Here is a 12401-nt window from a genome sequence, read left to right as displayed (position 1 = left end):
AACTCCGTATGTCCAGATAGGCCTTATAATAGTCATGTAGATCAGTCTTTTGTAATGGATTTGCAATTTAGACCGTTTATCTAGTAAATGTTGTAATAGTCGAAATCGACGAGCAGTTTCCTGTCTTTTCAGTCTTGTATGAGGATTCCATGTCAGTCGTTTGTCGAGATGTAGTCCTAAGTAACGGATCAGTTCGACAGAAATAAGTGGGTTATTATTAAAGGATACTGTAGGGCAAGAGGTCATGGGTTTACGACGAAGGGTAAATGTGATTTGGTGGGATTTATTGGAATTAATTTTAATCCTCCAGTTTTGGCACCATTCTTCAAGGATGGTGATGTGGGATTGGAGGGTTTGGGATACAATGTAAGGATCATTGTTCACTGACAATATACATGTGTCATCGGCATACGTGGTGAGGATGAGTGTTAGGATGGGTTGGGATGTCAGCTTTATATAGTGATTTAATGGTTGTTTCTACGTAGGGAGTTCGTAAGTATTTTTGTAAGTTCTTGTTACTGATGTAGGGGGAAGCGCTACTGATCAGTCTTAGTAATTGTGATTCAAATAGTTGCAGTTTCAGTAAGTTAGTTTTTTTGGTATATACGTAAATTTGTGCACCTTAAGTCCGAATTGGTCTAAGAAGGTAAGTATAAATCTTTAGTTTTTCTGAAAGTGGTAATTTTGATCGTTTATTATATGATGAAATAATAATTTAAGTCGGAAATTTAGCTTTTGTTTTGTTATTTTTATGTGGGAGGTCCATGTAAGTCGTTTTTCCAATGTCAATCCAAGGTATTTTACGGTGCCTGTCCGGGTTAAACTTCGTTCGTTTAGAAAAACAGGAGGATATAGACCACGACGGAGCATAAAAGTTATTTGAACTGATTTCTCACTGTTTATCGCTGTTTTCCATTTGATACACCATTCATGGATGTGAGCTAGGTGTATTTGTAATTGTTGTGAGGCTTGTGCTGGGTCGCCATCTTAGCTAAAATGGCTACATCGTCAGCATATGTGGCTGTGAGAATGTGGGTAAATCGGAGGTATACATAGTGTATAATAAAGGCCCTAGTATAAATCCCTACGTAACTCCAGCTTCTGCTACAAAATATGAGGAGAATGATGAGCCCTGTCTAATCCCAAAACTATTTTTTTACTAAAAATTTGAATCTCCGATGTCTAAACTATGGTATATCTATCTATTAGCGTTGTTAATTATCCGAAAATAAAATCAATATGCGCATTCTGTAAGAAATTTTGTTCACATCAATTTTATCTCTGAAAAATCTTTTATCTTATAATTATTAAAGAATAAATGAAAAAAAGTTATTATTTATAATAGAAATTCGTGAATTTTCGTCCATAATGGAGATTAATTTTCACTTGTGTTGTCCTCAAATGAAATACATTCTTCCAGGATTGTCAAAAATTTATCTACTGCAGGTGTTTTAATAATACACTGTATGAGAGTTAGGGATTGCCCTAGAAGATTATTTAGCTCTCTAACCTTAAAGAGATAAAGGATAAGGCTTCTCTCTAATAAATATATAATTTGTTTTTCTTCTACCCAATACTTTATTCGATTAATTACTTTGTTGGTTCTTCTCGTTATGAATCATCACGCCCGAAAATCTGAGGAAGTTGAAAGATCCAATTTTGAGCAACTAGAGACAAAACTATTTGCTAAATAACCATTTTTGACCTCATAACCTTCTGTCAAGAACCGCAGGATCGAAGTATCTTTAATGTAACGGTTGCCTCCAGGTCGAACCAATGACCGCAAGCTCCGTTACGTGCAAAGTCAACGTTCTGGAACGGGTCCAACACGTTCCGAACATCCAAAAGCTTTTGGTTTACCTTGTCCCAGCCAAGAGCGTTAAACAAGCACCTCAAGTATCTCCATTCTTCTTTGACTACGAACACTTTATCATGAAATATATTAAGTTCCAGTAAATAACTTTATTTATTGTACAATTAAGGGGCATTTAGTATTGAGAAAAATATTTTTTATAAAATAATGTTAAGTTTGAATCATTTTATTTTTAATTTAATTATATATTAACATTAAAAGGTGTGAAAGTGAGTCATTCTGTGTCATGTTATATTCTGTCATTCTAGACCTTTCTCAAAGGTATTACACTTGAATTAAAGGTATATTAATTGGTTTTAACTGAGCATACGGTGCTATCATTATCGAATAGTCTGTGAAAGACTTTATTGTTACCGAACCTATTAATTTCGATTATCTTATCGATTATCATAATATTATCTTAGTTGTTAAAGCCACCTCAATCGACTTAGTCTTTTTGAAGGAAAGCCTTAAAGAACAAATAAAACAAATGGCTCGGATATTAAATGTTTTTATTTGGCGAGGCCAACTATAGAAAACATAAACATAAAATAAAACAAAAGATTTAAAATAAAATAACGAATATAATTCAAAATAAAAGGACTTAAAACAAAAATAAAATTATCAAAACTAATTATGAACACAGAGAAGCAAATTTAGAAAATCAATACATAATATAAAATAAATGTAATTAAATTAACAACTACGACTAATTATAAAATATTTAAATATTAATTATTATACATGGCGTTAACATTAATATATATAAAAGAACATAACCGAATTACTAATTTATTGATCAATGTATCTCAAAAACTATAATCCCTGAGGTTGACATTTTTATTCTCGATGGTCCTAGTCCATGAGCCCAACAGTAGAAATAATTAAGTAATTTCACAGCAATCTTTGATACTTGATAATAAAATAATTTGATTAATTTAGTAAAAACTATTCACAATTAAGAGTCAAAATAATGGTTAGGGAGAATAAAATTGTCTGTTAATCCGCAATTAAAAAAAAAAAAATCATTTTGGACTTTTTTCAACTCAAGAAAAAATTGTTGCGTTGTTTTCTGTTATAAACCTGTTCAATTTTTACTTATACTATAAGGGGGGATACAGTAAATGTCATTACAATGTAAATATTGAAGTATTCAAAGTACATATCTTCTCAAGTTTATTTTATTCCAGTGATTTGGAGTTCCATATCATGCAAAACTAAAATAGTTAATTGTACATTATTTAAAGTAGAACGAATTTTCTAAAATATGAGCCCTGATAGAGCTGTTTACATTCACCTTTTTCCGAGGTACAAATCGTAGTTAGTGAATTTACTTTGGGAAAATTTTGTCTCAAAAATTATGATAAACACAGATGTCTATTAGCATTTAAATTAAATCTAGTTTATTGTGATATAAAGTAGTTTATGACGTTTATCTCCTTAGGAGTAGTAGTTTTCATAGTATTTACCAAAATAAATTCAGAAAACGTTGATTTATAGTTGTTCGAAAAAAATCTTTGATTTATAAAAACATTGATCCCATGAACCATTAGACGTACAGGTGTTTGCTAGCACTCAAATTAAAGCTAGTGGAATGTAGTAAGTATAAAGTAGTTTATTATATATTTGTACACACCTTGAACTAGATTTAATTTGAGAGATTATGGACATGGTGTAATGCTATATAAAATAATTATATATCATATTTATTTTAAGCTAATATTTCAAAAGTGATACAGGGCCGTCGCTCTCCGGGGGTTTAGCGGGGCAGGTCCGGCGGGGAAGGATTGCCTTTTTTTTTAGTGTTATGATCTCTTGTGAGATTGTGTCATGTCGTACATCGACCAACCTATTCGCTGTAATTGTCTGTTTAAAAATTTGATATACATGAGATATAATAGTTTTTTCAAAATAAATTCACTAACTACTGATTTTTCGATATGAAATAGTACCTCGGAAACTATAGGGCATAAGCACTTCTATTAGGACTCATATTTAAGCACATTTACTCTAATTTAAATTTTCTATTTGATTTTCTACTGTTGTTGCTAGTCTAGAGTTTCGAATGAAAAATAATTTTTTTTAACGTTTTGAAACAGACTCCATTTTTTATTTCCCCTAAATGTACTTGTCAGACTCATCATTATGACAAGTAATTATATGTTTTTTTAATTAAAAGTAATAAAAAATTGGGGTGAAATGGCTGGCTTTGTTCTCCTCATGGGTTTCTTGGACTAAACTGCATTATAATCCATTTAAATAGTTTTAAATGATGTTCTATCAATTTTTTTTCACTGTTGTAGATAGTTATAAAGATATGAAGCTTCGAATGAAAAATATTTTTTTTACGTTCTGAAACATTTTTTTTATTATCCCCGACTTTGGACAGGAAAGTCATAAATTTTTACTATAACTATATACCTAAATTTATCATCAGAATAATTCAAACTTAGGGTGAAATAACTTCTTATTTTCCCCGGGTCTTGGACTGTGTGTTGTAGATATGCACTAAGATTGGGTTTAAAAAAAAATTCTTTGGTTTAGGAATTCTTCGTTTCTAAGAACTGAACATTCGGTAAATTTAATCGCACAATAATAATAATAAAAAGAGAATATCTTGTCGAGCAAATCAATGGTATTGATTCTTATCCTTCGATGACATTATGAAATATTAAAACAGCTCACGATAAGGAGTGTTCGGTAAACAAAGAGAAACAGAGCCATGTAGGTAATAGGGACGGAGATTATTAATTAATAAGTTTCGATACACTGCTTCCTAGATAGCGTGCTCTATATCCTTGCCGCTAATTTGTTGTTTGCGTGTCACGAATGAAGAATTGAAATAAACAATAGAGAGATTAACAAACGGTCTCAATTGGTAAATGGTAATGCTATATAGGATGGCTAACATTGATTTGAGAATGTAAGTCGTTATGCTTCGCAATTCCTGAATCAGTATTGATTTTTTTTTTACCAACAACGCGCAAAATTTCGAAATCGAGTTTTCAACGGAAATAGACATTTTTAGATCTAGTGAGTCCCATTAACCATATCTCGTAAAATGGTAACACAGCCTTGTTCGATGTGTCACAGCAAATTTTTCGATAAAAATCGACTTACTGAAAGTGCCATTTTATTGTATCGATTTTTAACATATTCGATTTTCTCAAAAACGTCTCTAATTGTTTTGATTAAACTTGGTATATCAATATACAACAAAGTGATCATTCGTATCAGCTAGGTGTTATCCTCAATTAAATAATATGGTAGAGCTTAAATGTCGAATTTTCAAAAACATTCTAAAGAACCTTTAATATTGTTCATTTGAAATAATCAATAGTCTCTAATTGATAAAGAAATATAATTATATATGAATTATAAAAGATTTTGATTGATAATTAAACAAGAAAACAACGTAACCGCCTAAAACAGATCGGAAAATCGGAAATACCCAAAAGTACCCGATTTCTTTCTATCTCATTCCAGTTCACGGTTTTCATATCTTTTGTTTAACTGTTGTATTTTAGGCAAGAACAAAATTATTTTTTTCGTTTTTCACACTTTAATAAGAATTCATTGCAACTGAAAAATAAACAAATATCTATCTACATTTTTAAGTACTTTTAATTTTGTTTATTTGAAAAGATTAAAGTTTCATTGTTAATAGTAATAAACAATGAATATGAAATATGGAACAATTTGGTTATTATTGTTTTCCATGGTCCATCGAATCAAGATATAAAAGCACTCAACCGCGAATCATGATTTCACTTGGCAAAATATTCCTGATTCTGGCCACTATCGAATATATTTTGTCAGGTTATTGGTGATATCCTAATACGGTCGATTTAATCCTGTATTTTTTCACTTTCCTACCTCACTAGTTGACATTGTTTTAACATTTAATTATAAAGATTAAAAATGTATCTGTTAATACATTCAATTTAATTTCCATATAATTTGGCAGGTTGATTAAAAAGTATAATTTACTATTTTTATTTTTCTCATTGTTTTGGAGAGTAAAACTCAACCACACCAAGGACATTGTTAATCGCAAATTTACGGGAAGCAATACATTCCGGGTATATAAATATATTAGTGTTATTAATATATTAATATAGATAGGAGTTCTTTAAGTCATTGTTAAAATTATTAAAACTTTAATAATATATTTTGTGTAATATAACTCGAACTGGGTACGGTTCAGAGGATATACAGTACCTACAATACATACTGGTAATTTGTTTATGATGCAACTTAGACATTGAAACGGGGCAAGTGATATACAGTACCCGCAATACCGAAAGAGCATTTGTTATTGTGGCACTACGGTCCCACAAGAACCCGGGTCTCATCCACCACAGCCAACAAATATGCAAGGTTTCTTACTCTCTCTGTCAACACTTAATCGCTTTAAATCCTCCTCCATGTCTTCCAGCCAACAAATATGCAAGGTTTCTTACTCTCTCTGTCAACACTTAATTGCTTTAAATCCTCCTCCACGTCTTCCAGCCATCAAATCCGGTTACGTCTTCTTTTCTTTTTTTCGTCCAGTTTCCTATATAGCATCTTTTTGGGAATCCTTTCATCAGGCATCCTCTCAACGTGTTCTATCCATCTTATTCGCGCTTTTTTCACTAAAGCCACGATGTTGGATTCCCCAAACAGTTCTATCAGCTCCTCATTCCTTATTCTTCTCCAAATGCCATTCTCCGAGCTCCTCCCCATAGCCTTCTCAATACATTTCCTCTCCCTGGAATTGAGCATCTGTTCCACTTTTCTTGTTTCACTACCATAGATCACTACTGGCCTTAAGATGGTTTTGTAGATGACCTTTCATACTCTTAGAGAGAGCTCTAAGCTTCAATAATTCTTATATCGAGAAATAACATCTATTTCGCTCTCTACTTTGTTGTCATCTGTAACCAGACTCCCAAGGCACGTGAACTGGTTTACCGAACTGAAAGTCACTTTGCTATTCACTTCCATATCCTTTCCATGTACACTGTCTTCTCTTCATTAATCTTGAGGCCTAATTTAAATAGTGGTTCTTCGAATTCCTGGAATGTTCCTTGTAATGATGTTCAGGTTTTAGCGATAATGACCATATCACCTGCACATGCTAAATGTTGAGACAGCCGGTTGTAAATGGTTCCTCCTGGACTAATTTTAATTGAACGGATAGCTACTTCCAGTGCTATATTAAACAGAAGAGGCCACAGGATCACTCTGCCTCAAGCCATTCTCCACAGAAAAGTCCTGGGACAGCGAATTTCCAAGCTTAACAGGGCAGGTAGTATTCATTAGCGTCATTTTTAGCAGCCTGACTAGTTTTTTTTCGGTGTGCCTACCTTTACCATAGCTTCCAAAAGCCCTCTTCTGTCCAGACTGTGATATGCTTGCTGAAAGTCCACAAATAGCAGGCGTGTGTATATGTTATACTGTTATCCATTGCCTATATTCTCTGGGAGAATATCTGATCAACTGACCATCTACCGGGCCGAAACCCTCCCTCAAATTTTCCAACATTTTCAGTGTGATCGGACATTCTTTTATAAAAGAGCACTGCCAATATTGTATAGGTTTTACTTAGATTAGCTATTGCTGAGAACATAAATGGATTTTATTATATTGATAAATATTAATAATATTAACAAATAGTGATAAATTATTGATTATTGATAAATTATTAAACTACATTCAGTACAAAATTAAGGAAATGCGGGCTTGATAATATAGATAAACCTCTTCACAGCCTTCTTTTGTAATGTTTATTGTATTTCTTTCACGATATCCTGGCCTTTTTATATCCAACAACTAATGCTGCCTCTATAATATGCACATGCCGGAAGACAGGAATGTTATTAAGAACCTACTATTAACCTACTGGCCGCATATTTTCCAATTCAATAATTGGTCGTTAAAGTTATCTCATAGTAAACCAAACATGAGTCTTCAATAAACAGCTTCTGTGAGTTATTCATTTTTATTTTCTTTGCTGGTCCACTTCTTATGCTCCAAAGGCGGAGAATTTAAAATCCCCTTATAATGTATCCTACTGGTTACTTTAGGCTCAAAATCCACAGAAAAGATGGACTGTCATAAAGATTGAGTCAATAATTTAAAAGTAATGGCTAATTAAACAGAAAAATCATAATATTTTACTTAAAACTCTTATTTAAACACAAATAAATAAATTATTGTATCTAGTATGAGGGACTACGTCACAAGATAAAAATTTCTGAAATTTTCGGAGTAGGTTTTACTCATCAAAACAAGTTACGAGTATTTTGAGTGAATATTTAAAGTAAATAATGCTTACAATTAAAAATTAAGACTGGAGAATTTGGGAAATAATAAAACTAGGGAGGGATTCAAAGTCAAAGGTTGTTCAAATTGAAAAGAAACTGTTTCAAATTTAAGGAAATTAGATTAACAGTTCCTTTTTGTTGTAGATAATGTGAAGTTTATACTACACTTGATTCTGGTGTGTAATGGAGAGATACCAAATTCGAGAGCATTCACATTAATAGGTTCTTGTTGGATTTTTGTCAAGTCGTTCATTTCCTTTGTTTGCGGTGTTATGATCGGATAGGCAGATAAAGGCAGATGATTTTTGTTCTAATCTTGACACGTCTAGTTTGAAAAGTGACTCCCCACATCTCGGAGGAAACTTTTTGTGTAATCATAGCTGTTCTCAATGCTTATTTAAAATTTGCAACTTATAACGTTGTAAAAGCGCTCTAATTTTTTTTCCTAGTTTGATGCGTGGCGTAGTTGACCATTGTAGAGCAGGAAGAAAAATTTATAATTTTTCTCTCTCTGTTTTCAATTATATATCACTCATTTAGAGTAGTGTGTTATTCGGTCAAACTTCCATATTCTGAGAGTAGACCTAAATTAATGGGAATACCCTAAAAACGGAAAAAAATGACCCTGTTCCCAGATCCTGTAACTTATATAGTGTGAGAATCACAAACTAGATAGTCGAAATCAAATTTTTTCCGCTCTGGCTCCACTGTGTGTCATGGGGGTGATATTTTGTATAGTGAGTTGGGATGTTATTTTTATTGTTTAAAATTTATTTATTTAATTGATATAATTAATTAAACAGTTATCTTGTCTTTTTAATAAATCATTCTTCCTGAATGTAAACGCGAAAGAATCCCGCATGGCCCGGAAAAGCAGTTTAATAATCTTGTTAATTGTATAATTTTTTATAGGATATTTTGTTGATCACAATATTTACAAGGAAATCTTGACCATAAGAATTTCTCATTGAAAGAATTTATTCATAAATTGATAGTCGAGTGAATCTTTCCGCATGGTTTAATCAGGGCAATATTTAAGCTAAGAGCCCAGGATCAGCAATCCAGATAGTCTCCTAACTCCTCTGATCAATAAATTGTAATGACTTAGAAATGGACTGAGAATAAAAATTTATTCAAGATGGATTGAGCAGTTTCGATAGATACATACATAAAGATATAGACTTTGAAGAAGTAATTCATGGTTTTGGTAGTATACATAAAATACCGTGTATCTTTTTTTAAATGTTTGTTACATCTAAAATATTAAATAAAGTAATGATTCGGACTATTATATAGCATATTTCTGTTGATAACCCTAAGATATTCTGAAAATAAGTTCTCTCGATTTGGAGGGCACCCTTATCTTAAATTGCTCGAGGCTCCCACTTTAGATGTCCCTGAATATCTGTAGTGCAAGACTAACAAGCAGAAAGTTAATAGTACCACCAACAATCAAGTAAATCCTGAAAGTACGACAGTAAATGTCAGTTTATACGATTGTAGTGGCAGCGACAGCTTTCACCGCAAAAGAATCGATTTATTATGACCTACAATTGTTAGTTTGAATCCTCATCTATCAGGTGGCATTACTAATGTGACAAGAAACTCTAGTTTGAATGTGAAAAATAAACGTTAAGTTCATATTAGTTGGGATACAAAAAAAACCTACCAAAATTGAGAAACAAGCTAAAATTCACAGTTTGATTTTATAATGTTTCGTATTTTTTATTAAATTTAAATACACATTGTTCATATACTTTAAAACTGATCTAAAATACTTATCGTGAATTTAATTTTTAAAAACAATAAATTAGTAAGGGGACACATATTTAGAAAATTCGGAGAAATTAATCTAATATACTTTTTTTTTTAAACTAACGTTTCTTTAAATAAAAAGAAAGAGAAAATTAGCAAGAACAAAATTTTTTTGCTTTATATTTACCGGATTTTAAGTGTGTTGCTAAGCTGGAATGTCAATACAGGACCCCCCCCCCCCCTAAGGGTTATTTATAAAAAGTGGAAAAATGAACTTCATTCCTTTTATGACATATATTAAACATTAGAAACTAAATGTGTGAACCGAATTCATTTGCATTAATAAGTAGTCGATTACCATTCGATACAATAAAATTATAATTTTAAATCGTAACAATCAAGGGAAAATTACTTTCCCGGCGTTTCCGCTATTGATATAATGTTGCAATGCATAAATTAAAATTAAATAAATGGACTGTGATATAACCTATTGTGCAAAGAGGCTACTTATAAAATGTATAGACGAGGGACTGATAGAGACTTCCCCACTCTGCTTCCAGGTGATGTGGATCCTTGAGGATTGGTGCTACCATGTGACGGCAGGCGGGACCCTCCTATCCCTGTTTTTAGTTCTTGCCGCGAAGCTGTACCTGTCGATTACTTGTGGCGTATGTTTCAGCAAGAAGGACATGAATGGCAAGACTGTCATCGTCACAGGTGCCAATTCAGGTAAGCTTTTATATTATAATAATTGTAGTATATCAAGACCATCCAGTGTTCATTCATCATACCACTCTATCGATAGAAATACATGCCTACATTAAACAGTTATAATGAATATGTAATGAAAATTTGTTTCTATTTTTATTTTATTTAAATAATATCCGCAGTTCGTTTTCTAGGCATTTAGTTTAAAGCATTTTATTTTTAGTAAGTAATTGTTTAATTCACCATCAGGCCTCAGATAAAAATGGTTCATCAACAAGATGTTTTAATAACATTTTTTTACATAATAACAATGTTTAACTTTTTTTTCTTAGATAAACTATTTATCAGAGAAAAAAACTTATTTCCTTCTCATAGTTTTTCTATTTACCTGCCTGACATGAATGTTTAGGTTCATAAAATATTGTCATTCTTATAAAAACCTAGTGGAATTGTCATTACTATTTTGTGTGTGTGTTATTAAATTATATTTACTAGCTACAATAGGTACGATAATACCTTCATCAATTTATTTGCATATTGATTCATAGAATTTTAGACATACATATTTGTGTTATTAAAATATTCGTCAAAAGTTATTGTCATTTAAAAATTTCAGAATACCTAATGTTTAAACAAAAAATAAAATAAAATAAAAATGTTCGTTATTTCTAATTTTCAAGCAGTTGAACATTGAAATTCTTTAAAGTCAACACTTCATAGTAAACAATTGAATGAAAAGTCAACAATAATTTTTTTTTGCTATCTAATAATGAATCAAAGTTACATTTCAGTACTGAGGGAATTGCAATTGTAAATCTTGGCTTCTAATGCTTTTATTTCTAATTAAATGTTTTGATAGTATACTTCCCAATTAGAAAGTTAAAATTGAGGTAAATGACTTTTTTTTTAAATAAGTAATTTTCATCTCTGGTATAGAAATCATTTTGAAATGAAAAATGAACCTACAGACCTCAACTCCTAAGAATAACAAAAATGTACAATTTGAGCAAGGTTTGTCTCGCTTTAGATTAATTAAATAAAATATTTATTTTATTGTCTGTAGACTACTTTAGTTTTTACCAATTATCAGATTTTTTTTACCACAGATAGTCACATTTATTTTTTTTTAATACATGTTGTAGCTTTCCAGCATCATATTAATTTGTACTTTACAGTCTTAAAACAATTTACAATTACATATTACCGCTAAATTAAATTACCATTTATGCTTAATTTGAGATGTTTGGGGTTTTGGTCAATGAAGAACACAAATAAGTAAAAACATATTTATTAGTGCCAATGTTTTGGCCAGAATTTCAGGCCTTTATCAGGACTGACAACAAAAAACAAGATAACAACCACAAAAGGAATTACAAAATGATTAATAAAAAACCAAAAAAAAAATTATAGTTACAACAAATTATTGAAAAAAACGAATAGTCTAAGAATTATAAGAAGATAAAGACTGTATCAGAAAAGCAATGATAATAAAATTAAGCAAGAACAAAGAGCAAATAATAAAATAGGTATCCAAATCTAGTTAGTAAATATATGTATAATATTATTAAAAATAAATTGTAAAAGTGGGGAAAAAATGCTTTATTTCCCACCTTTTTCATTCAACACTTTATTCTTAATAATTTTGAACATATATTTACTAATTAGATTGGATAATTTGGGCCTTATAGTAAACCAAATTAAAAATAAAATATGATGAAACCGAATTATAAATAATTTCAATTTTAAATAATTCTATTTTAGAAATAATATACAAT

General features: G+C 31.0%; 1 protein-coding gene across 1 annotated transcript in view; it reads left to right on the top strand.

The window, feature by feature from the left end:
* Positions 1 to 12401, top strand: part of LOC106692483 (retinol dehydrogenase 14) — a 49847-nt gene that overhangs the window by 26744 nt on the left and 10702 nt on the right. Inside the window, exon 2 of the mRNA XM_067049042.1 lies at positions 10479 to 10647. Coding sequence (XP_066905143.1) covers positions 10482 to 10647 — 166 coding nt within the window. The 5' untranslated portion in view covers positions 10479 to 10481. The remainder of the gene's footprint in view (positions 1 to 10478; positions 10648 to 12401) is intronic.

Source organism: Halyomorpha halys, unplaced genomic scaffold (assembly GCF_000696795.3).
Source record: "Halyomorpha halys isolate HHAL.00 unplaced genomic scaffold, Hhal_1.1 Scaffold58.1, whole genome shotgun sequence".
Lineage (NCBI taxonomy): Eukaryota > Metazoa > Arthropoda > Insecta > Hemiptera > Pentatomidae > Halyomorpha > Halyomorpha halys.
The sequence above is the reverse complement of the archived record's forward strand: the minus strand, read 5'-3'. Positions and strand labels throughout refer to the sequence as shown.